Here is a 27,960-nt window from a genome sequence, read left to right as displayed (position 1 = left end):
TGTGCTTTAATTTTTAAGTGTGTATGCATATTTCATCACTTTAGTGGAAGATGATACTGGCAGTAAACAAACTTCTATCGACAGTAGTAACTTCGACGACTGTATCGTTATTATCACACAACTGACTTATTTTCGTTACTTTTAATCTGCTGTTACGCACTATAACTACCGCCATTGGGCATTTCCCTTCGGACTTGCCCTTTATGTAAATTGAAGATGGAGGGGAGAGAAAGGAAATGGAAGGGAAGGAAGTGACGATATGAGCTGCATCGGGACGTTTATGTGGAATCAGCCGTGACGAGTGAAAATGTGTGCCCTGCAGTCATGGACTGTGCGGCTGGTCCAGGCGGAGGTTCGAGTCCTATCTCGGGCATGGGTGTGCGTGTGTTTGTCCTTAGGATAATTTAGGTTAAGTAGTGTGTAAGCTTAGGGACTGATGACCTTAGCAGTTAAGTCCCATAAGATTTCACACACATTTGAACATTTTTTGAAAATGTGTGCATGACGGTAATTGGAACCCGGGGTCTCCTTCTTACTTGCCAGCTGCGTTAACCGCTGCGCCATTCGGACACAGCGTGTATCCCAAATGCGCGGACCATCTCGCCACGGTCCCTGGCCGACCCATACTCACAAGGGAACCTCCCCATCGCACCCCCCCTCAGATTTTGTTATAAGTTGGCACAGTGGATAGGCCTTGAAAAACTGAACACAGATCAATCGAGAAAACAGGAAGAAGTTGCGTGGAACTATGAAAAAAATAAGCAAAATATACAAACTGAGTAGTCCATGCGCATGATACAGGGAGAGTGTGAGATCAGCAGCGCTGTGGTCCCGTGGTTAGCGTGAGCAGTTGTGAAACGAAAGGACCTTGGTTCAAGTCTTCCCTCGAGTGAGAAGTTTTCTTTCTTTATTTTCGCAAAGTAAGATCTATCCGTTCGTTGATTGACGTCGCTATTCACTGTAATAAGTTTAGTGTCTGTGTTTTCCGACCGCACCGCAAAACCGTGCGATTAGTAGACGAAAGGACGTGTGTCTCCAATGGGAACCGAAAACATTTGGTCGTAAGGTCAACCGATTCCTCCACAGGAAAACATGTCTGATATATTCTATACGACACTGGTGCCGGCATGTGCGTCACATGACACGAATATGTTGTCGATCAACCTAACTTGTACACTTGGCGAATGGGTAAAAAGATTCTTCTACCTTACCCGATTTAGGTTTTTTTGTGGATGTGATAATCACTCCCAAAGAGGTGATTAAAACATAAGAGTTTGTCACATAAACTGCAACAAATGAGTGCAACAGTTTCACAGTCGCATCGGACGGACGGATGGACAGATAATAATTGACTGAAAATAAAAATGTTAAACTTCTCACTCGAGGCAAGACTTGAACCAAGTATCTCTCATTTCGCAGCTGCTCACGCTAACCACGGGACCACGGCGCTCCTGACGTCAGACTCTCCTTTATGTTACCTATGTTGCGCATTGGACTACTCAGTTAGTGTATTTTGCTTATTTTTTGCATAGTTCCACACAACTTCTTCCTGTTTTCTCGATTGATCTGTGTTCAGTTTTTCACGGCCTATGCACTGTGCGAACTTATAACTAAATCTGAGGGAGGTGCGATGGGGAGGTTCCCTTGTCAGAGCTACGGCCACCTGCCCGGAGCCCCCGACCGTGCCCTCCGTGGTCGCTAACTTTAGATTCCCGCTGGAGGTCCAACGTACACGTGCATCCACACTGAACGTTGTGGATTCATAGACCATCGAGGCGAATCAGTTCGGACTTGTCCGAAAGAATAGACGCCACGCGGTAATATAAATGACCAGGAGTCCTTACATGTACTGAGTACGGCTCTTGGACACATACAACACCAAATTTCTGTTCTTCCGACAGCTTCCGTAATTCATGTGCGTAGATTCATGATGTATCCACGTCTAGACGGGCTGAAGTGACGATATTATGTTTGTCTGCCTTGAAGGGAATAGTCAACTGTGCGAGCGTAAGGGTTGTGCCTACGTGACGTACAGAAGTTTGTGTCGATTCTGGAGGAGTTCTCGGATAACTGAATTGATTGAAGCGGCCACTCGTGATAATTATCACTGCCCCTATAAGGCTTTCAAAAAAATGTATACCAGTTAACACAGTCAAGAGCATTTTCTAGATCAAAAAATGCTAGCAATTTTAGTTCTTTTTCAAATCTAGCTTCTGCATTAGATCTTAGTGTCAGTATTCTCTTTCCTACTACTCCCTAGAGCCAAACTAGTTTTCCGATAGGCCGGCTTCTGTCAGTCTTCCCATTCTTCTCTAAATAATTCCTTTAGGGATTTTGCAACCATGACTTATTAGTTTGATGGTTCTGTAATATTCACACATGTCAGCAAGTTATGGTCAGTGTTCAATTGGAGACGAAAGGGATTCTCCATATTATTGACATGAAAAGGGTACAACAATAACTGATGAATACTACCTATGTCTCGTGTGCCTAATGAACGTAAGTATACGTGAAAAAATGTCTGCAGTGGAATAGAAAGAACTCTTCAGGACGTTGGGACTCCCCTTAAAGTTTCTTTGCTAATCAGAAATTTCAATGATCTGAAGTACGTATGTGCAAGCCGTTCATCACCTGTGGCATCCTGTTACAGCCAACTGATGCTCCATTTAAATGAACTGTGACTGGAGAGCTTGTTGACATCAATGAATAGATTATGGCAGCCGTAAATAAGTATTTTGCAAACCTTAGAGAATCACAACAATTGTGTTAGAGGTGTTTGCGAAAGCCACACCTTTTTGTTGTAGAGCTGATGTTCAAGAAAAAATACCTCCGTTACTATGCTGTACCATCTGCCCGCTCAGAAAGTGATATGGCCTTTCTTAATGCACTTTTAACTGGGCCAGCGAGCAGATTTCCAGCTTTGTCGAGAGACTCCACCAATTCACCGTGATTGGAGCACAAGAACTTGCCATGCCCAAGACCGTAGGTTTCCCGCGGATCTCTTGTCAGCATAAGCAAACAGTTATTGCCACATTGCAGCCAGACAGGCAGAAACAATGTAGCAGGCTAGTTCGCTGTCTAGTTGCAGTGAGTGAGAAGGTGAGCGAGCCTGCATCGTCCTCCGCATATCCAGTATCGTGGACGGCGGCAGTGCAGTTTCTGAAGACTCGTTCCGCGTTATCGCAGGCGACACTGAGTTAATCAACCTAACGGAAAGCGCATATGCAAAGAGGTGCATACATTAGGCGCTATCTGCTTTCCACTCGTATTTTACTCAGCACTTAAAGGGCGTCCGCCTCTCAGAATGCGTGGCGCGTGCTAACGCCCAGCGGCCGACCGAGTTTGCACAGGCTCACCATCTGACGGAAGAGGTTTGAACCGAGGGCAGAGAAAGCGCACGTGGGAGGCTCATCGCACGCAGTATTTCCCGGCGTACTAAACCTGCACTGTCGAGCCACATTAATGTGACCAGTTGTCAAAAGCCTGAATAACCGCCAGGGCGGACCACCACGAGACGTGCAGGAAGAAAATCGGTGAGGTTCTGGACGGCATCAAGTGGGATTTAGAGCCATACCGACTCCAGTGCCGTTGCAAAATGCGCCAGGTTTCTCGGTTGATGATCTACATCTACATTTATACTCCGCAAGCCACTCAACGGTGTGTGGCGGAGGGCACTTTACGTGCCACTGTCATTACCTCCCTTTCCTGTTCTAGTCGCGTATGGTTCGCGGGAAGAACGACTGTCTGAAAGCCTCCGTGCGCGCTCTAATCTCTCTAATTTTACATTCGTGATCTCCTCGGGAGGTATAAGTAGGGGGAAGCAATATATTCGATACCTCATCCAGAAATGCACCCTCTCGAAACCTGGACAGCAAGCTACGCCGCGATGCAGAGCGCCTCTCTAGCAGAGTATGCCACTTGAGTTTGTTAAACATCTCCGTAACGCTATCACGGTTACCAAATAACCCTGTGACGAAACGCGGCGCCCTTCTTTGGATCTTCTCTATCTCCTCCGTCAACCCGATCTGGTACGGATCCCACACTGATGAGCAATACTCAAGTATAGGTCGAACCGAGTGTTTTGTAAGCCACCTCCTTTGTTGAGGGACTACATTTTCTAAGGACTCTCCCAATGAATCTCAACCTGGTACCCTCCTTACCAACAATTAATTTTATATGATCATTCCACTTCAAATCGTTCCGTACGCATGCTCCCAGATATTTTACAGAAGTAACTGCTACCAGTGTTTGTTCCGCTATCATATAATCATACAATAAAGGATCCTTCTTTCTATGTATTCGCAATACATTACATCCATGACGCGAGCAGCCCGATCGAGATTGGTCCACAGATTCTTGATAGGGTTCAAACGCATGATGTTTGGCGGCCAGGGGCGTACGGGAAACGGATCATAATGCTCTCGGAATCGAGCACGTACACTACGAGCTACTTTACACATTGCGCTGTCCACCTGATAGATGGCATTTGTGCAATGTTTCCATCCTTTCCCCGAAAGATAATGGTCACGCCCTTTTAGACGACAGATAAATAGCTCTGGTTCCGCATTCGAGCAACAACTACTGTTTCTAATAATTTCCGGGTATGCAGCCGGATCCCGTCGACATTCTGCCACGATATTTCGGCCCAGAGACGTCCGGCCATCATCAGGTGAGTACACAACTACTGAAGAGCCCAGGTGTAGTCGCGGTATTTATGCCGAATCTCGCGCATGTGAAATGTACTGGCATCCTACAGCGCATGCGTCAGGTGTTGACATGCGCAGCATAGCCGAGTTGTACGTGCTGCCCTCGGTGGTGGAAATAAAGGTTCATCTAGTCATTGAGTATCGAATGACACTGTCGATTCCGCTGTGATTGTATAATTTTAATAACAGGATTCCAATTTTTATCCAGCTGAAAGCCGTTGTCACGATTTATAAGATTATTGGCAAGACGTATTTCCACTGATTCCTTGATTACGGAATCCCAAAAACCGGAAACCGATGGAATACAATGTAACAAAAATTTTATCCCCGGTTTCCGGTTTTTGGGATTCCGTAATCAAGGAATCAGTGGAAATACGTCTTGCCAATAATCTTATAAATCGTGACAACGGCTTTCAGCTGGATAAAAATTGGAATCCTGTTATTAAAATTATACAATCACAGCGGAATCGACAGTGTCATTCGATACTCAATGACTAGATGAACCTTTATTTCCACCACCGAGGGCAGCACGTACAACTCGGCTATGCTGCGCATGTCAACACCTGACGCATGCGCTGTAGGATGCCAGTACATTTCACATGCGCGAGATTCGGCATAAATACCGCGACTACACCTGGGCTCTTCAGTAGTTGTGTACTCACCTGATGATGGCCGGACGTCTCTGGGCCGAAATATCGTGGCAGAATGTCGACGGGATCCGGCTGCATACCCGGAAATTATTAGAAGAAGAAATACGCCGGGAAAATTTCAGAAGTCACAACAACTACTGTGTTTTCCGCGTCCCCCCCGACACGCTTTGTATAGTCTCCACTGCTAATGCTGCTACCTGCTGTCTGCGAGTGAAACGTCCCCTTTCGAAAATTTATGAATTACTGTACTGGTAAACCCCTTACGTTATTTGATTTTCAAACAGCTGGGCAGAACGAACTGACCGTACTCAGACATTTCTCTCTTTACTTATTCTCACCAACACTAAACTGACGCACAATATTTTTAGCGCAACGTAATCTGACTTTCAATAATCCCTACAAAAGAATGGCCCTGACTAACAATAACCTATACCTTTCATTAATCACTTACCTCACTAAAATCATCGTTACTCGAACTACTGAAATACAGCGAGCGCCACTACTGCCAGCTAAATAAAAGATTCTAACTACTGAAGGCACTAACTACTGATAGGCATAGTTAGGAAATGAAAGATTTTGATAGAGAAAAAACAATATATTTACCTTAACAATATTCAAAAGTCATCATATACATATCAGTTCATGATATACAGTATTACAAATTTACTCTTTCTGATGGACACACGTCCAGATCGTCCGCTCTTAAAATTCTGCCATCTCTCTCCCCACATCCGCCACTGCTGGCGGCTCACCTCCAACTGCACAACGCTACGCGCTGTTCACAATCAACTGCCCAACACTACAATAGCAAATATTTTAACAATGCAAACCAGCCACAGACTGCACACAGCACAGTCAGTGATTTTCATACAGAGCGCTACGTGGCGTTACCAACATAAAAACCTAAACAGCCTACTTACAGGAGTAGTTAGTGCACGTTGACATCGAACATAGTCAGTACTCACATTAATGCGACTGCATCGTGTATATTCTCAAGGACATGTATGAGAAAATCAAAACAACGGTGTCGGCGAAAATTTGGGTGTAAACGTTGAATCGACTCAAGAACCGCTTGCAGTTACCTGCTACTCACTCTGGTCATGATCTATGCCACATAAAATCTACAGAAACTAGCTTCATGGAAAGTTTTAGACGCTGAGGAGATAATTTTAACAGCAGAATCTCTACCAGAATTTGAAGTCTAGCTTAATGCTTGGCGCGTGGCACTAGAACGTAGAGGACCTAGGATAAATTGGATCAACTTCTCGCCACCAGTTATAAACCACAACGACATCTACACAATGCCCTTATAAACCAATCGATCACTTCAAGTACCTGGAACCAGTAACACAAGGGACGTTCTGAAAGTTTCACTTCGAAGAACGTACAGTCCAGAATTGGTGTGCCAGCCAGCAGTGAGCACTGAGGTAATCATCCCACCGACACACCAGGTTGAAGGCACCCGTTTGGTGAGACACCGTATCCTGCTGCCTGTGGAAGTCCGTAACTGCCTGCTGCACATCCTCGCCCTACGGGAATCGTCGACCGTTGAAGACCTTTTTAGGGGACCGAAGGCATGATTATCGCTTGGGGAGAGATCAGGACTATAGGACTGGTGTTCGAGTGTCTCCCACTTGAGTTGGCGTAACTTCTGGGTTCCGACCTTGTTTTAAACGCCAAGCCTGTTCCAAATGTGTCACCGCAGGAGAATAAGACAATGTTCTCTTTTTCTCAAAATTTGTCCCGCAATGCCGTTTTGGCTCTCTGTCTCCATCTGACACGTGCTTGCGCCTAGTCAGCATGGAAACGCACTATGTTGAGGTCTACATGTTGCCTCGGTCTCCCAGTGCATCGTTTACAGTCGATTTTCAGCGAAAACCCGCTTTTTGCTACTGTGTCGTGAAGTAAGGACATGTAAACATCATCATCTCAGCGGGATCGCTAATTTTGTCACACAATTTAAACTCACACAAGATATACAGTAAACGAGCGTGCATGCTCACATTTAGCGTCATACTGGTACCTATGGCTAGGAATGTCAATGATGACCGGCGGTAGAAGTGCGGAGGAGGGGGGGGGGGGGGCGAATCGGCCTCCTCGTCAGATCGAAAAGTTTTTTATTCTTTAGAAAGGCCCTCGCACTTTCGGCAAGCATCTATCGCAAAAATCGAGCTCATACGGAGACTTGGTGACAGTCGCTTTTCCCGCGTATCATTGCAAGGTGAAACAGATGAAAGTGACATTCGAAATACTTTCCACCACACACCGTGAGATGGGTTGCAGTGTAAGTAGATAATATCTGTACACTATATGCTGCGCTGAAAATGTGTACGCGTCTCCACTTTTAGGAGTTGCACCAATTCAAAAGTTAATTAAAAGGGTCTGCGTTTGAAAAAGATCGAGGAATGCTGCTTTAAAGCATTTTACTATAATGGCTGGTTTCCACCACAGGGGGTTTCTCTGCCTTCCGCTAATGCCCAGCGGGGTAGGCTGTTGAAACTAATAGCGTACTAACTCTCATGCTGCGTGAAGTTGCGACATTCCGTTCGAAAGAGACGCAGTGCTGATTTTATCCGAGGCCTTTCACGTAAGTCACCGCCGAGTTTATTTCACAGCCAATTTCGCACTCCAGTATAGAGGCACAATTCCCATTACTGTTAATGCGGTGCCCCGCCGCTGCGGCAGTTACCGGCACGTCTGTACGACGGAGTAGGCGCCGCCGCGCCCGCTTATCTCGGCTCATTATATTACCGGGACCCATGATTTCTCCTGATAATGAAGTTCTTACTACTTGACTGGTAATAATTAGGAGGCATAAATCACCGCGCTGGCGTGCGAATACCAGTTCCCTGCGCCCGGCGCGCAGCTGGGTCCGCCGCGCAGTAACTCAGCGGAAGGCCCGCGGCGTTAATTAAGGACGAATCCGCGTATCCAAACAGGCCGGCGGACGAGCTGCCATTCTTCACAAAGTAATTAAATTAAATCGAGTTCCCCCGTCGCTCAGACCAGAACCGTCGGGCTAGTGCTCCGCCGTTACCGACCTTTGCGACCACGCAAGGAACGAGGGGTACAAATGTGGCGACCACACGCAAGCGGCGCAGTAATTTGAACAGTGCTTTGTTACGACTCGGGTGGACATCTCCGCATTCGTCCTCGCGTTTCACGTAGACCGTTGCGCTAAGCCCCCGTGTGGACATCTGCACGATCGTTCGGTGGCCGTGTTGACCCCGGCGGCGATAAGCCAAGGACTCACTCGCGAGGTTTCTCTGCGATTCTGCGCCGCGATTAATTATTCCACCTCGTAATAACACCTTACTCCTGATTACGTCCAAGAACATGCTGCAGAATTATTCTCCATTAGTTAGATACATATCTGAGCCTGTTATCTCAGTTACGCCTAAATGAATTACGCAGCCAAGTTCACTTAAATATCTTACTTGTAACAATCTGTTTCTCTCCGCTACGAAGAGAGAGATATGATCAGTCGCACGGGATAGTATGACTGTTTCTTCTGGCTCTTTTACGAGCATCGCCCAGAAAGTAACTCCCCACTTTTTTTTTCAACAGTTGATAATTCAAAACAATGAAATGACGGAATGAGATTTTCACTCTGCAGCGGAGTGTGCGCTGATATGAAACATCCTGACAGATTAAAACTGTGTGCCGGACCGAGACTCGAACTGGGGACCTTTGCCTTTCGCAGGCAAGTGCTCTACCAACTGCTCTACCAACTGAGCTACCCAAGCACGACTCACGCCCCGTCCTCACAGCTTTACTTCTGCCAGTACCTCGTCTCCTACCTTCCAAACTTTACAGAAGCTCTCCTGCGAACCAATGAAATGACGTTTTATCTATACACCCTATTTCTCCACGTAATCTGGACTGTGGGAAAACCGAACCAGAAGACAATGTGATGCTACAGAATAATGCTGAAAATAAGATGCACTTGATAAGGAAAGGAATGTTCTCCGCGGAATTAGCGAGGAAAGGAAAATGTGGAAAACACTGGCAAGAAGAATGAAGTGGATGGTAGGAGGGCTGTTAAGACGTCAGGGATTAATTGCCGTGGTACTAGAGTGAGCCGAAGAGGTAAGAACTATAGAGGAACACAGAGATGGGTTGGTTCAAATGGCTCTGAGCACTATGGGACTTAACTTCCGAGGTCATCAGTCCCCTAGAACGTAGAACTACTTAAACCTAACTAACCTAACGACATCACACACATCCATGCCCGAGGCAGGATTCGAGCCTGCGACCGTAGCGGTCGCGCGGTTCCAGACTGTAGCGCCTAGAACCGCTCGGCCACCTCGGCCGGCACACAGAGATGGGAATACATCCAGCAAATAACTGAGGACATAGGCTGCAATCGCTACTCTAAGATGAAGATGAAAAAGTTGGCGCAGGGGAGGAATTCGTGGCGGGCGGGTTCAGACCATTCAGATGACTGATTAAAAAAAAAAAAACCATTCGTCCAGAGAAACACGATGATGATGCGTACGTCCTCTCAGTACCATTACTAGTTCTGGTCACGAAGCTGTTTCTTCATTGCACGGATCACACCTTCATCGTCCTCAGAATGTCTTCAATTTCTTTTAATGGGCCAAACACTTGGAGGGATTGGGGGTAACAATGGCTAATCCTGTTTTGTAATGTGTCCAGGAGTCCTTAGAATGGTGCGAGGCCGGGCGTTATTGTGTAAGTCAAAACATCCCTTGGGTCGATACGGCGGGAAAACTTCTTGAGTGTGGTTAACGCGATCACGGAACCTCCGGGTTAATCGTACCGTCTCTCGCAGACATGTGGATGAGACCCACACACTCATAGTCCCAAAACCAGTCATCATGATCTTACCAACGGAAGCAATTGCTTTGAAATTTGTCCTCTCTGGAGCTTGAGGATGACATCACTCTGTCAACTGTATTTTTGTTTCGGGCTAAAATGGCGGACTCAAGTTTCTTTACCTATGGTAATGTCGCAATAGCTCTGAACAATTATTTTGTTCGCCACGCGGGATTAGCCGAGCCGTCTAAGGGGCTGCAGCCATGGACTGTGCGGCTGGTCCCGGCGAAGGTTCGAGTCCTCCCTCGGGCATGGGTGTGTGTGTTTGTCCTTAGGATAATTTAGATTAAGTAGTGTGTAAGCTTCGGGACTGATGACCTTAGCAGTTAAGTCCCATAAGATTAAAAAAAAAAAAAGAATTGTTCGTGAGATTTGCGTTCCATCACTCTTGCAACCACATTTCCCGCGCTGATTGTTAGCAGCAGTGCCAACTTCCGGATCATAAGGCGTTGATCCTCGCTGATGTGAATATCAGCACGCTGTACAGTGCCAGGTGTGGCAACCGTGGATGGTTTTCCCGCTCGCTGAAAATCGTACTGTTCAGCCGAACCGTCTCCTGGAGGCCTCACTTTCTGTGCCCAGCGACCAACTGTACGCCTTTCGACTGCAGTTGCTTCACACAAATATTATAAATATTCTCTACGGTTTATTTCTCCACAGTGAGAAATTTATCGATGAGACACTGCTTGTAAGGTACATCACTTACAGACGCCATTTTGAAACTTTATTGCACAGGCACTTACAGGGTGACAATTATTGAACTCTATGAAAAAAACGTAAATTAATTGCAAACTACGGCGTGCACACACTTTATTCAACATGTAAATATCACTAAGAGATATTTGGATTTAGATTATGACATGTTCGATATGGATGACATCATTGGCGATGATGTGGAGCAGACTAAACTCCGCCCGAACAGACCGTGAAGGCCTAACGGTACCGACTGGCCGCCGTGTCATCCTCAATACACTGGCGTCACTGGATGCGGATGAGACGGGGCATGCGCTCAGCACACCGCTCTCCCGGCCGTATGCCAGATTACGAGACCGGAGCCGCTACTTATCAGTCAAGTAGCTCCTTATCCGCAGCACGGGAAAGTTGCTGGATTTGGACGGGTTACTCCTGTAACTGAAGATGGTTCTGAATGAACCGAAACTGGTCATATGAAAAAAAATTTGCAATCAAGACGGATTATAAGTAACATTGGTTTGATCCCAGACATTGGAAAGGAGTGGCCTGCTCAAATGAGTCCCAATTTCAGTAACAGCTGATGGTATGGTTCGAGTGTCACGCCGGCTCCACAAGGTCATGGACCCAAGTTGTCAACAAGCCACTGCAAGCTGGTGGTGGCTTCGTAATGGCGTGGGCTGTGTTTACGTGGTGCCTCATAATAGGTGAGTGCATCTTGCTTTCCAACAGCACTCGGCAGACCGGATGGTCACCCACCAAAGTGCTAGCCCAGCCCGACAGCGCTTAACTTCGGCGATCTGACGGGAACCGGCGTTTCCACTGACGTGGCGCAGACGCATAGCGAAATTCTGCATAACCCTCTGAACAATCGGAACGTCGATTCTGTCGATGATCTCCTGAATGGCTGTTTCCAGCTCAACAATGGTTTCGGGGTTATTGCTGTACACCTTGTCATTAACATAGCCCCACAAAAGGGCGCCGCATGTGTTCAAATCCGGCGAATATGGTGACCAATCGCGGCCCTCTGGGTACCCCACAGCCAGAATGCGCTCCCTCAAAGTGCTCCTCCAGAACATCAAACAGTTTCCTGCTTCGATGAGGTGAGCAAACGTCTTGCATGAACTACATCTTCTCTAAATCAGAGTCACTTTGGATAATGGGAATGAAATCATCTTCTGAAACCTTCAGGTACCGTTCGGCAGTCACTTTCCGGTCAAGAAATATCACTCCGATTATTCCGTACCGTTCGGCAGTCACTTTGCGGTCAAGGAATATCACTCCCATTATTCCGTGACTGGACATTGCGCAGCACACTGCCACCAGCTGGAGGTGAATAGGCTTCTCGATCGTGAAATGTGGATTCTCAGTCCCCCAAGTGCGCCGGTTTTGCTTATTGACGAACCAATCAAAATGAAAGTGGTCTTCGTCGCTAAAGAAAACCATACATGTGCATACTAATTCCCATCATGCCCCACGGACAACAGTGCAGTTTGAACGCCCTAACGGAAACCGTTCAGAAGATATGACGATTTTATTTCATATAGTTCAGTAATTGTCACCCTGCGTGAATGACGCTGTAATCCAAAAGTTCTTCTATAGGTAATGAATAATTTTCGTTTAGCGCTCGTCCAGAGAGCACAGTGTTTGCAAATTTTAGCAGTTATTAATTAATAAGTTTTTCACTAAATTAAGCATCACATAGTTCATTTCAGAGGCTCTGTATTTTTGCTATATGATTACATTAAATTCCCCACTCTGTCTATGTTGCATTGCAACATGTCCTGACAGTTGGATTAACGAAAGAAGGTCTTGTCGATGTCAGTGTTGTTAAAGGTGAACCCATATCTCAGACGGACAAGAATTAAAAAAGAAGTCTGCACGGCTGAAGGAATGATTACAGTAATCTTCTGAAGTGATTTAGTGAAATGATGAAACACCTGCAAGAGCGCAGACTTGCGGGGACTGAAATTTGCTCCTGTCGAACAAACATGAGTTGCCTTTAAACACTGTAGCATCTTCTCGTCGGCTTATAACTGTTACATTATATGACTACAAAACAATATTCGCGTACTACAGCTAAGAAAGTTGGTAGTGGTTGAATGACGCGCTTTTAATTAACTTCCCAGATTAAAAGTGATGTAGTGAAATGATGAAACACCTGCAAGAGCGCAGACTTACGGGGACTGAAATTTGCTCCTGTCGAACAAACATGAGTTGCCTTTAAACACTGTAGCATCTTCTCGTCGGCTTATAACTGTTACATTATATGACTACAAAACAATATTCGCGTACTACAGCTAAGAAAGTTGGTAGTGGTTGAATGACGCGCTTTTAATTAACTTCCCAGATTAAAACCGTAAGTCTGTAGATGTAACAACAAAATGGTTCAAATGGCTCTGAGCACTATGGGACATAATTTCTGAGGTCATTAGTCCCCTAGAACTCAGAACTACTTAAACCTACATAACCTAAGGACATCACACACATCCATGCCCGAGGCAGAGTTCGAACCTGCGACCGTAGCGATCGCGCGGTTCCAGACTGTAGCGCCTAGAACCGCTCGGTCAGCCTGGCCGGCAGATGTAATAACAGCCAGAAGTTAACTTAAGCAGGGGTTTTAATGCCATGAATACTTACAAATGCGTAAGTACACGGTGTGATTTTAGACTCCTGACAGCCAGAGTGAATGCGAACATACCTTCTCTGACATGATGCAGAGCAGAACGTCATAAAAATCACGAAACTCCAGAATTGCTCAAGTTCCCACTAGCATACTGTTTCCTCTACCATCGTTCAAGAACTTCAAGTACTGTGTTCATCTTTTCTTAGTACGGTTTCGAAAATGATGTTGGTGGCATAAACTGTGAGTGAAATGAAATCCCAAATCGGCTGAATGAAATAAAAAATGCACCATTAACAATGGGGTAATACATATCAGTTCGTTGGAATGATTTTTGTGCAGTCCTAAAGCAACGACTGCACACCGACCAGCGCAGCGCCGCAAAACGGCATCAAGTGGGAGGTGACCCGCGCTGCAGTGGAAAGAGCTGGCAGCGACACACCTCCAGGAAAACAAGAGTTCAGCGCCCCCTGTCAGCACTGATTTAACCAGCCGCCCATCGTTGGTCGGCCAAGTTCCGTCGCAGTCTCCGAGACCATCAGTAATAGACGTTACTTAGCCTGCGTTCTGGGAGTAGAAATAAAGACTAATGTACTTGAAAGTAGAAGGCAAAGGCCGCTACTTTATTAAGATAAGTTATGTTTATTTCCTTTTTTAGAAATGAAGTGTCCTTATAATTAGAAAGTATCGTGTACACATGATTTTGCATTCCTGCTACCGGCCATCGCAACTTCTGCCCTTCCTTGTTTGTGTCAGTGCTGACAGCGGCATCAGGTGGATATTCCTTCATTCTGTTTCATCAGTTCAGTCGATTTTTGTTTACGTAGGCAACTAAGTGGGTTTTGTCTTCACAGCTACGTAACTTTTGTGAGAGCAGGTTGTGCACATGAGATCAGAAGGCTGAGTTTTACTAAGACAGAAGATGAAAGCTAAAGCCGTTACAAGCAGATGTGGATACCTCAGAAGCAAGGGGTATTTCAGGGATGACAAAGAATTGCAATCCCCTGTAAGTTAACATCCTCGTGTTCTACGTATTTTACATTCATGAAATATGATGTGCCACTTACAATAGAAAATATTCTAAATTCCTGCGCTGAAAAGATGGAAGCTTTTGGATTAACAGTTCTTTTTTTTTTCAGTTGGTAAATGGAATCAGCCAAAACAAATACATTTTGTCTCGTGTTTCATGAGACGCCCAGCACCAAGTTTCTTGGTAAAAACTGAATGCTATGAAAAGTCGATTCATTTGCCTATTCGATACACCGGTCCCAAATTAGTCAAGCGCGACATTCGATTTAACAGTACATATCACAAAGACAGCAAATCGTAAGGGATACCCAATGCAGCGCAGGGATGAGTAAACTGATAGTCTGCTTTTCAACAATAAGACCATTAGAATGAATGTCTCTAAGCTGAAAAAGATCTTTCATAACGTAAAGGGAACTTTAACTGGCTCCACCTGCAGCCTTTCACGCGGAACAGATTACTGGATGTTAGGCAATACACATTGCATACGAACGCCGCCGAATGCCTACACCCTGCTGCCTGTCAGGTGCATAACGAGTCTTAAACGACTCCCAGCGTCGTCAAGATGCGTCAGTCAACATTTTGTCTCGAATAACAGTCATTCTCCATCACGTCATCTATTACCCCTAGACATTTGACGCAAAGGCTCTGAAATTAATATACATTATAAAAGCAAGTGCACAATGTTAGTGGTGCTAAAACTCTTTAACGAGTCTCGGTACGATCAAGGGAGTTATATGGTGTGGAAGCCCCTTATCCCCCATCCATGAAGAAGATTCCTGTTTTTACATGAAGGGCTTTCTTTTGAAGAATTTTAGAATTTCTTTTGTAGAATTTTAGAACATGTTTTTTGCTCGAGCATCATGTCGTTTTTGGAAACCCAGAATCTACTATGTAGGACTCAACATGGATTCCGGAAACAGCGATCGTGTGAGACCCAACTCGCTTTATTTGTTCATGAGATACAGGCTCCCAGGTAGATGCTATTTTTCTTGACTTCCGGAAGGCGTTCGATACAGTTCTGCACTGTCGCCTGATCAACAAAGTAAGAGCCTACGGAATATCAGACCAGCTGTGTGGCTGGATTGAAGAGTTTTTAGCAAACAGAACACAGTATGTTGTTATCAACGGAGGAACGTCTACAGACGTCAAAGTAACCTCTGGCGTGCCACAGGGGAGTGTTATGGGACCATTGCTTTTCACAATATATATAAATGACCTAGTAGATAGTGTCGGAAGTTCCATGCGGCTTTTCGCGGATGATGCTGTAATATACAGAGAAGCTGCAGCATTAGAAAATTGTAGCGAAATGCAGGAAGATCTGCAGCGGATAGGCACTTGGTGCAGGGAGTGGCAACTGACCCTTAACATAGACAAATGTAATGTATTGCGAATACATACAAAGATGGATCCTTTATTGCATGATTATATGATAGCGGAACAAACACTGGTAGCAGTTACATCTGTAAAATATCTGGGAGTATGCATGCGGAACGATTTGAAGTGGAATGATCATATAAAATTAATTGTTGGTAAGGCGGGTATCAGGTTGAGATTCATTGGGAGAGTCCTTAGAAAATGTAGTCCATCAACATAGCAGGTGGCTTACAAAACACTCGTTCGACCTATACTTGAGTATTGCTCATCAGTGTGGGATCCGTATAGATCGGGTTGACGGAGAAGATAGAGAAGATCCAAAGAAGAGCGGCGCGTTTCGTCACAGGGTTATTTGGTAACCGTGATAGCGTTACGGAGATGTTTAACAAACTCAAGTGGCAGACTCTGCAAGAGAGGCGCTCTGCATCGCGGTGTAGCTTGCTCGCCAGGTTTCGAGAGGGTGCGTTTCTGAATGAGGTATCGAATATATTGCTTCCCCCTACTTATACCTCCCGAGGAGATCATGAATGTAAAATTAGAGAGATTAGAGCGCGCACGGAGGCTTTCAGACAGTCGTTTTTCCCGCGAACCATACGCGACTGGAACAGGAAAGGGAGGTAATGACAGTGGCACGTAAAGTGCCCTCCGCCACACACCGTTGGGTGGCTTGCGGAGTATAAATGTACATGTAGATGTAGATGTAGAAGATATAAGGGCTGGGAAGTTTCGCCCTCTAGAAATTTCTATAGCATTCCAGAACATTAGAGAGTATTCGAGAACATTCCAGAAGATTCTAGAGTATTCGAGAGCATTTCACAACGTTCTACAATGTTCTGGAATGTTCCACAGCGATTCGTAATGTTCTGGAATATTTGGAAATAGTCTGGAATATTAGGGAAGATTCCAGAATGTTCGGAAACGTCCCGGAACATTGCAGATCATTGTGGGACATTGCAGAACACTTTCGAGTGTTGTGGAATGTTCTGGCACATTGTGGACCATTCGAAGCCCTTTTCGTATGTTCTGGAATTCGCCACTGTTGGGGCTACATATTAGTAGGGGAATATAAAGCAAGAACCTCGTGGGCGTTCGAACTTCTGTTTCATATTAGTGACAAAGGGAGGAACCGAAATAGTAGTGCAGTGAATGAAGTGTGAGTAGTCAGAGTGAGACAGTGACTGAACATAAATCGAAAATAAAGTGTGAATAGTGTGTAAAGTGTACTTAATGTATTTGTTAATAAAAATTGATTTGATTTAAATTTTAAACATTGCCCACGCGTTAAAAAGGAGGAAATCTTACCAGTTCTAAAGCAAAACGCCGAAAACAAAAACAAAAAAAAAAAGAAACGAAACAGACGAAGAGCACCAAACGCGTTCACGTTCCCAACGAACAAGAATGACCATCGTGAGAAGCAGAGAAACCGAAAGACAAGGAAATGAACGGAGTGAAGAATCGAGAATTGCGACACAGTGTTCTAATAAAAGACTGCGAACTCCAGCCGCCCATGAAAGTGTCACCCAGGACCAACGGAAATGACAACCAGTGGGAATTAACACTGCAAAAGGCCTCGCTCACAGCCTCAGCTGAAGGAATGAGAGACTTATTCGCTATAATTCTAACAACATGTAACCCATCAAATCAGAAACAGCTATGGGACTCTTTCTGTACCAAATCCGACAAGCTCATACTGAACTTACCATAAAATTCAATATCTTTAATGAAACATTCATTCGACTAGTAGATACATGTTTAGCAATAAACAACCAGGTTCAAATGGTTCAAATGGCTCTGAGCACTATGGGACTCAACATCTTAGGTCATAAGTCCCCTAGAACTTAGAACTACTTAAACCTAACTAACCTAAGGACATCACACACACCCATGCCCGAGGCAGGATTCGAACCTGCGACCGTAGCAGTCCCGCGGTCCAGGACTGCAGCGCCAGAACCGCACGGCCACCGCGGCCGGCAAACAACTAGGCCTTAGTACAACTTCGGATGCAAATACCACGAAAAGATCATTCGAAATCACAAGAAAAAAGCTACAACATAAACGAACTAATCCAATGCATTGCTCACAACAAACCACTCCTTAATGATAATCAAAAGCAAATTTACCACCTTATCATGGACCAGATCAGCAAAGACGCTGACGGGATTATTTACTTCGACGCACCAGGTGTCACTGGGAAAACGTTTCTAATAGATCTATTGCCGGCGCAAATACGTGCTGAACAATACATCGCTCTTACACTGGCATCATCCAGCATTGCAGCCACACTTGTGGAAGAAGGACGAACTGCCCATTCCACCCTACAACTGCCGTTGAATATAGCGGAACAACAATTCCTGGTAGGTAAAATCTAAGAGCGTATGGAGGGGATGAATATCTAAAGGAAGCTAAAATTATCTTCTGGGACTAATGCATAGTCGCACACAAAAAATCTCACTCGAAACCATGTCCAGAACATTAAAAGAGTTGCGAGTAAACTCTGAAGTGATGGGAGGAACTCTCAGGAGATATTCGACAAACACTTCCAGTTATCCCTACGTAAACACCAGTAGACGAGATCAAAGGGCGCTTTTTTAAAAAAAAAGTGAAAAGAAAAAAAGGAAACATCTCTGGGTGCACATACAAATACTGCGATTAACAAAAAATGTGAAAGCTGAACTGTCGAAAGACGAAACAACAGTTCATTTGGCTGAACAACTTCTACAAATAGGCGAAGGCACATATCCTACTTACCAGACGACATGTCTCATTAAACTCAACAGTGATTTCCGCAACATAGCCGCAGGCCGCTGTGGCCGAGCGGTTCTAGGTGCTTCAGTCCGGAACCGCGTGGCTGCTACGGTCGCAGGTTCGAATCCTGCCTCGGGCGAGGATGTGTGTGATGTCCTTACGTTACTTAGGTTTAAGTAGTTCTAAGTCTAGGGGACTCTTGACCTCGGATGTTAAGTCCCATAGTGCTTACAGCCATTTGAACCACAAAGCAACATACCCACGGCTGTAAACGAACTCATCGACCAAAGCTATCGAAACATTTTTCACAAATATACCAATCCGTAGTCGCTATTTTAAAGAGCAATTTTGCAAACTAAATATAAAATTGTCGACGACATCAAATTTAATATTCAAAAGAAAATTATCATTGAGGAGAGAATATACAAATAGATTGACACTATGGTAAACGTTGAAGAAAGTGTGAAGTTTCCTACAGAATTTCTAAACTGTTTGCAAGTACCAAATGTTCAAATGTGTCTGAAATCTAATGGGACTTAACTCCTGAGGTCATCAGTCCCTAAGCTTACACACTACTTAACCTAAATTGTCCTAAGGACAAACACACACACCCATGCCCGAGATAGGACTCGAACCTCCGCCGGGACCAGTCGCGAGTACCAGGAATACCATTACACTGCCTTCGGCCGGCCGGAGTGGCCGTGCGGTTCTAGGCGCTACAGTCTGGAACCGAGCGACCGCTACGGTCGCAGGTTCGAATCCTGCCTTGGGCATGGATGTGTGTCCTTAGGTTAGTTAGGTTTAATTAGTTCTAAGTTCTAGGCGACTGATGACCTCAGAAGTTAAGTCGCATAGTGCTCAGAGCCATTTGAACCATTTGAACCATTTACACTGCCTTCGACTTAAAATTGGAAGTCCGATCATACTACTCAGAAATCTTAACTCACTGCATCTATCTAATGGAACAAGGATGAACATCAAACAGCTGCCGAATAACATCGTCGAAACCGAACTTATGATTGGAATGTATAAACGTCACACGCTTTTTATCACCAGCTCATCACTGATCTCTACTGAATTCCACTCCAGTTTAAAAGATTGCAATTCGCATTCAAATTAGCCTACAGTTTCACAATTAACAAAGAGCAAGGAGAAACTTTGAAATATTGCGGCATCAAGCACAAAGACTTCTGCTTCTCTCACGGTCAACTATACTTAGCTTCCTTTCGAGTAAGAAATTCGAAAAATTTGTACGTATATACCCCTGATAACAAAATGAAAAATGTTGTTTATAAAGAAATATTGTAAATAAGTAGAATATGTTTTCAATAATTTTTTACCCTTTATTCTTTAACAAGTTTCGTAAATAGTTAGAAAATGTTTTCAGTAACAATTTTTTATCTCTTATATTTTAAGGTTTATCCTTTTATTCCAGCAACAACGCAATCTCATGTCAACTCCCTGAGGAAACCAGGTGCCCCAGCTACTACTCTATATAGCAGATATTGTGGAGGGGTGGCACATGAGACAATGTAATACGAACAAGACAGGTGTGGCAAAGAAACATTTTCTGACACGAGACGTGTTAGAGAACACTGTGAGGAGAAACAGATCGACAGCCTCCATCGACACTGGACGTCACGTGATGCACGTGATGAACAGTTTATAAAGTCGTAGTTATTAATAGCTGCGAAAACACCAAATGCACGCCATAATTGACAGGAGAGACATACGGTAGCAGACGCGAATTGAAAGACGAGGGGAAGGGGTCATGGGAAGGGGTCATGAGAAGGGGTCACGGGGATCACGGGCGCGCCACGCCCCACCCCGCCCAATTTACTTAAAGTGGTTGGAGCTCTTCTAACCTTCAAAGGCGGTTTTCTGGAGATTTTCGATAAATTGTGTCGTTCTGCTTAGGAAAATGGCACCCAGGCATTGGCTTTCAAATCCTGTGATTATGATGAAAATCGCAGAGGGCCAGTCCATAAGTCTTCTTATCACTTGGAAAGCGCTGAATTTATTCAGAAGTCGGTAGTGCTACAATGAGGTGATGGAGGTCATGGGTCGGCGCTAGTATCGCGTATAGAAGGTATAAAAACTTTCATTTGCACTCCGGTGATTCATGTGAAACAATTTCCTACGTGCAAATTACGGCATAATGGGGATTAACAGATATTGAGCGCGGAATGGTAGTTGGAGCAAGACGCATGTGACACTCCATTTCGGAAATCGTTTGGAAATTCAGTATTCCGAGATCCATAGTGTCAAGAGTAGTGTACCCTATTTCAGGCATTACCTCTTACGATGGACAACGCAGTAGCCGACGGCCTTCACTTAACGACGAAAAGCGGAGCGTTTGCGTAGAGTTGTCAGTGCTAATAGACAAGCAACAATGCGTGAAATAACCGCAGAAATCAATATGAGACGTACGATGAACGTATCCATTAGAACAGCGCGGCGGACTTGGCGTTAATGGGCTATGGCAGCAGACGACCGACCCGAGTGCCTTTGCTATCACCACGACATCGCCAGCACTGCAAGTAGGCTGTATAGGATTTTTTATGTTGGTAACGCCACGTAGCGCTCTGTATGAAAATCACTGGCTGTGCTGTGTGCAGTCTGTGGCTGGTTTGCATTGTTGTTGGCTATTGTAGTGTTGGGCAGTTGGCTGTTAACAGCGCGTAGCGTTGCACAGTTGGAGGTGAGCAGCCAGCAGTGGTGGACGTGGGGAGAGAGATGGCGGAGTTTTGAGAGCGGATGATCTGGACGTGTGTCCATCAGAGACAGTAAATTTGTAAGACTGGATGTCATGACCTGATATATATTATGACTTTTGAACACTGTTAAGGTAAATACAATGTTTGTGCTTTATCAAAATCTTTCATTTCCTAACTGTGCCTATCAGTAGTTAGTGCCTTCAGTAGTTTGAATCTTTTATTTCAAAATGGTTCAAATGGCTCTGAGCACTATGGGACTCAACTGCTGTGGTCATAAGTCCCCTAGAACTTAGAACTACTTAAACCTAACTAACCTAAGGACAGCACACAACACCCAGCCATCACGAGGCAGAGAAAATCCCTGACCCCGCCGGGAATCGAACCCGGGAACCCGCGCGTGGGAAGCGAGAACGCTACCGCACGATCACGAGATGCGGGCAATCTTTTATTTAGCTGGCAGTATTGGCGCTCGCTGTATTGCAGTACTTTGAGTAACGAAGATTTTTGTGAGGTAAGTGATTCATGAAAGGTATAGGTTATTGTTAGTCAGGGCCATTCTTTTGTAGGGATTATTAAAAGTCAGATTGCGTTGCGCTAAAAATATTGTGTGTCAGTTTAAGCACAATCTTTATAATTTTTCTAAGGGGACGTTTCAGCACTACCTCTCCTGGGCTCGTGACTAAGTTGGTTGGATCCTAAAGGGCTGGAAATCTGTGGCCTGATCAGTTGAGACCCGATTTCAATTGGCTAGAGCTGATGGTAGCGTTTGAATGTGGTGCAGACCATACGAAGCCATGGATCAAAGTTGTCAAGAAAGCACTGCGTATGCTGGTGTTGGCTCCATAATGGTGTGAGCTGTGTTTACGTGGAATGGTTATGTTCGGCTGTTTGAAGACCATTTGCAGCCATTGAAGTATTCATGGTCCCGAAAAGCCATAGGACTTTTATGGATTACAATGTTCCATGTCACTGGATCATATTTGTTCGTGACTGGTCGGAAGAACATTCTGGACAGGCCAAGCGAATGATTTGACCACCCAGACCACCCACCATGAATTCCAAAAATGGTTCAAATGGCTCTGAGCACTATGGGACTCAACATCTGTGGTCATAAGTCCCCTAGAACTTAGAACTACTTAAACCTAACTAACCTAAGGACATCACACACATCCATGCCCGAGGCAGGATTCGAACCTGCGACCGTAGCGGTCACGCAGTTCCAGACTGAAGCGCCTTTAACCGCACGGCCACACCGGCCGGCACCACGAATTCCATCGAACATGTATGGTACATAATCGACAGGTCAGTTCGTGCACAAAATCCAGTACCGGCAACACTTTCGTAATTACAGACGTCTGTAGAGGCAGCTTGGCTCAGTACTTCGATAGGGGACTTCCAGCAGCCTGTTGAGTCTATGTCATGTCGAATTGCTGCAGAGCTCCTGGCAACAGGAGGTCAAACCCGATGTTAGACGGTATCCCTTGACTTTTATCACCTCAGTGTACGTGGGCTGTGAGTAGCAGTGAGACAGTGAGAAGCTGCGACGGAACTGCCTGTGACGCTTACCTCGTGAAGACGTCGGGGTAGTGCGTCCTGGAGAACGCCTTCTCCAGCTCCTCCAGCTGGAATGACGTGAAGGTGGTGCGGTAGCGGCGCTGCTTGCGCTTGGGCGCCAGCTCGTCGATCTCCACGTCGCTGCAGCCTCCACCCCCGCCGCCGCCTCCGCTGCCGCCCCCGTCGTGGTCGACAGCCGGGGCAGGGCTCTCTGAGGCCGGCGCCGTAGCGGTGGGCGTCCGGGGCTGCGGGGGCGGCGACTCGGGCTGCGCGGCGGAGCGCTCGCCCGCGGATTCCGCCCCCGCTGCCGCCCCCGCCGCCGCCTCCGGCTGGCGGTGCGCCGCGGACTGCCCGTCCGGGTCGGCGCGCGCCGGGCTGCTGTCCCCTGCCAGCACGCCCATCGGCTCCGTGTCGGCGTCCGCGTCTACTCGTCCAGGGGGCGCACGTCCTGTACAGCACGAGAACAACGAGTCAGCGACGCCCGATGTGTACCATCTGCACAGAAGACGCCGGCTGACTTTGCGGCACTGCAGTAACCGGCGCAAAGACAAGATCGCTGAGGAAATGGATTCTTTAACGTAACACACAGTACTACAGTTAGCGTACATGCCCTCATGGATGAGACAGGAACTACACTTAAGAAAACCGGGCAACTGCGAGTAGGACTCGCCCTATGAAGGTTCTTACAAACTTAATTATGTATATACAGGGCGTTTCAAAAATGACCGGTATATTTGAAACGGCAATACAAACTAAACGAGCAGCGATAGAAATACACCGTTTGTTGCAATATGCTTGGGACAACAGTACATTTTCAGGCAGAAAAACTTTCGAAATTACAGTAGTTACAATTGTCAACAACAGATGGCGCTGCGGTCTGGGAAACTCTATAGTACGATATTTTCCACATATCCACCATGCGTAGCAATAATATGGCGTAGTCTCTGAATGAAATTACCCGAAACCTTTGACAACGTGTCTGGCGGAATGGCTTCACATGCAGATGTGATGTACTGCTTCAGCTGTTCAATTGTTTCTGGATTCTGGCGGTACACCTGGTCTTTCAAGTGTCCCCACAGAAAGAAGTCACAGGGGTTCATGTCTGGCGAATAGGGAGGCCAATCCACGCCGCCTCCTGTATGTTTCGGATAGCCCAAAGCAATCACACGATCATCGAAATATTCATTCAGGAATTAAAGACGTCAGCCGTGCGATGTGGCCGGGCACCATCTTGCATAAACCACGAGGTGTTCGCAGTGTCGTCTAAGGCAGTTTGTACCGCCACAAATTCACGAAGAATGTCCAGATAGCGTGATGCAGTAATCGTTTCGGATCTGAAAAATGGGCCAATGATTCCTTTGGAAGAAATGGCGGCCCAGACCAGTACTTTTTGAGGATGCAGGGACGATGGGACTGCAACATGGGGCTTTTCGGTTCCCCATATGCGCCAGTTCAGTTTATTGACGAAGCCGTCCAGGTAAAAATAAGCTTCGTCAGTAAACCAAATGCTGCCCACATGCATATCGCCGTCATCAATCCTGTGCACTATATCGTTAGCGAATGTCTCTCTTGCAGCAATGGTAGCGGCGCTGAGGGGTTGCCGCGTTTGAATTTTGTACGGATAGAGGTGTAAACTCTGGCGCATGAGACGATACGTGGACGTTGGCGTCATTTGGACCGCAGCTGCAACACGGCGAACGGAAACCCGAGGCCGCTGTCGGATCACCTGCTGCACTAGCTGCGCGTTGCCCTCTGTGGTTGCCGTACGCGGTCGCCCTACCTTTCCAGCACGTTCATCCGTCACATTCCCAGTCCGTTGAAATTTTTCAAACAGATCCTTTATTGTATCGCTTTTCGGTCCTTTGGTTACATTAAACCTCCGTTGAAAACTTCGTCTTGTTGCAACAACACTGTGTTCTAGGCGGTGGAATTCCAACACCAGAAAAATCCTCTGTTCTAAGGAATAAACCATGTTGTCTACAGCACACTTGCACGTTGTGAACAGCACACGCTTACAGCAGAAAGACGACGTACAGAATGGCGCACCCACAGACTGTGTTGTCTTCTATATCTTTCGCATCACTTGCAGCGCCATCTGTTGTTGAAAATTGTAACTACTGTAATTTCGAAAGTTTGTCCGCCTGAAAATGTACTGTTGTCCCAAGCATATTGCAACAAACGGTGTATTTCTATCGCTGCTCGTTTAGTTTTTATTGCCGTTTCAAATATACCGGTCATTTTTGAAACACCCTGTAGATACTTCATCTGTCAAGTGAAGCGAGGATGTCGATGATTTCTGCCCGTTATCGATATCGATACTGGCAAAATAAGGGTACTGGGAATTCAAATACGCTCGAGAATGTTTTAATTCTGAGTTTAAATTTCGTGTATAATTTCACATTCACTATTATAACTTTATTTATCTTATTAATTTTGGAGTCATATTAACATGACGTGCTGAGTGGCAACTGTAGATGCGCCGACTTCGTCTGCTCTTGTCCCTGTAGCTATTACTGATAACATTTGACGGTAGTCTCCAGGGCAGAAAGCGGTAAAGCCGGCCATAGGCGTATTATTGTTACTCAAATGTCGAACTGTTCTATGGAATGCTTCAATGGATATTTTACGGGGCAATGGAACCTCCTGCCAAACAAAGAGACTGCAATCCTGCATCAATTTCCAATGTTACTTTGCTCTGAAATATTACAAATGCTGTTTGTCTCACAGGCATAGACCGTCAGGAAATGTATGTATGTGGAATGAGCAGCTTGTAAAGGAACAGCGATGTTAGCACCAGCGTGGCACCGTAGTCGGCCGTCCTTACGCCTGTTACCACTAGATGGCAACGGCATCGTATTCTCAGCGGCAGCCAATTTCACCTCATCGTAGCTCAGCCAATTAACACACAAACATTTGCAACTTACACGCATGAACCTTCCTCATGAATCACTGTACCTATTACTCTAAACTACGTCAAAATCACTGCAGTAGTTCCTGAACTTTTGACGAATAAGGAATGCAAAGTAAGTACGCAAGGTAAAAATAATATTCTTTTACCTGACATAATAAAAAGTTAATAACTTCTCGATTTTTTATTTACTTGCACTGTGAAATCTTACTTCTAGCAAAGTTTCATGATTCTAGATCCCCTAGGTACCCTATAGTTTTTGATGAGTAAGTTTGTATCAAAATTGACCTATCTTTTGACTGCAATCATTTAGGAGTTTAAGTTTTTACATCACCAAGGCACCTCCGACCTTGGAATGTGACATAAATTTCAATTTATACCTGTACCTGTTCCTGAGGAAAAGGGGTCTTAGTTGCACAGACATGCAGACGTATGGACAACAAAATGAGCCTACAAGGGTTCCGCTTTTACCAACTGAGGTACTGACCCTAAAAAGTAATCGCTTTGCCATAGTTGACTGGGAGACACGGAAAGGCAGGTTCAGCCACGTAAATGGAAAACTTTTTTCTACCCTTCCCTGTTTTGAGCTGTGTGTGTAAATGTATCAGGCAAATTTAGCAGACTCTAATGCATTTGCTTGTGGTGTGGTGTCATATTCGCCTTGAATGATGACGTTAAGTGAACGCAGAGGTGAAACTTGGTGCCAGCAAATGGCTTGCTCCTCTCAATTGTACCAAGGGGGTTGACGTGTCCCTCCAACGGACGGATCACCATCACCACAGTGTCACGTGTCCTCGCCTGACGACACACGGTGGAGAGGCCTCGGATTTCATCCAGGATTTTGGGGCAAAGACTGGTGGTCAGCGACTTCACGCCGCCATCCGTTCTCCTGTCTGCCATAAACGCGAAGGGAAGGCAGTCAACAGCACATGGCATACCCAGGCGGTTACTCATCCCACTACTGGCCACGACCGACATTACTTAACTTCGGCGATCTGACGAAAATTGGTGCATTTAACGATGCAAGGCCGTTGGCAAAAACTGCAATTCAAGATAGCAAACACCGTTTTCAAATTTCTCTTAACAAAGAAAAACTCAGGAATGTTGCGACAGTTTAATGCTCGCACCAGTGCAAAGATTAGTGATATGGATATGAGTGTCAGTGATATCGAGAGACACCTGAGATTGCTAAAACTGAATAAATCTCCAGGGCCCGATAGAATCCCTATCAGATTCTACACTGTATTTCCAACTGAGTTTAGCCCCTTTTTTAACCATAACATACTGCAGATCCCTCAGACAGTAATTCTAAGAAAGAAGAGGATCGCATCCGTCTACAGGAAGCATGGCGGAAGTGATCCACAAAGCTATCGTCCAATATCCTTGATATGCGATTGTTGTGGTATCTTTGAACGCATTGTACTGGTTGTATTGGTTTTTATGGCATCTATCCTAAAGGGAGAAAAATTATACTGAAAAGTACTCGGGTGAAAAAATATATACTACAGAAAACGACAGAATTCCATTTAAAAACTGGGGACAATATACTAAAATCTGATATGATTGTTTGATTAAAATAACTTGTTTTAAGTAACTGAACACATCCATGCTACGCTCCTTAAAATGCTACACGTAAAATTTTTACGTGGTCTACCGAAATGTTAAACATCTCAGGGTATCTTTGATAAACTTACTCACGAGTTAATAGTATTATTTGTGGGTGTCGCGTGGCGAAATATTGTTGTCTCTCCGTAAGGAAACGTAAAGTATTTATCAGTTATTGCTTCAAAATATTGTCTTTGAAATGGTAATCGATCGGCGTTTAGCGGCCCATTTGAATCACTGAGTTGATAGTCCACAAATTACGATAAATACCGTAAGTGCCTTAAAGTTACCAATATATTCATGTAAGGCCAACCAAAGATAAATTATGAATAAACTCACAGGCCTGAACGCCTGAGAGAAGCTGTGGAAATATTACAAGAAATGTCACGGTCGGTAATGGCGGCCAACAATGAGTTTAATTGGCACAATCTTTCCGCGCTGCTGCAGTCACTGAAAATTAGAAAAATTACTATTTCCTGTCTGGGAAAGGACTGTCTGCTAAAATGAAACCGTAATAACT

The 27,960-nt window shown here is 45.3% G+C and overlaps 1 protein-coding gene across 1 annotated transcript in view; it reads right to left on the bottom strand.

Annotated features, from left to right (window-relative positions):
- LOC126150881 (homeobox protein aristaless-like) overlaps positions 1-27,960 on the bottom strand; it is a 1,095,272-nt gene that overhangs the window by 312,806 nt on the left and 754,506 nt on the right. The window contains exon 3 of the mRNA XM_049915905.1: positions 22,940-23,375. Coding sequence (XP_049771862.1) covers positions 22,940-23,375 — 436 coding nt within the window. The remainder of the gene's footprint in view (positions 1-22,939; positions 23,376-27,960) is intronic.

The sequence above is a fragment of the Schistocerca cancellata genome, chromosome 2 (assembly GCF_023864275.1).
Source record: "Schistocerca cancellata isolate TAMUIC-IGC-003103 chromosome 2, iqSchCanc2.1, whole genome shotgun sequence".
NCBI classification, from domain to species: domain Eukaryota; kingdom Metazoa; phylum Arthropoda; class Insecta; order Orthoptera; family Acrididae; genus Schistocerca; species Schistocerca cancellata.
This window is presented reverse-complemented; position numbering and strand designations above follow the sequence as displayed.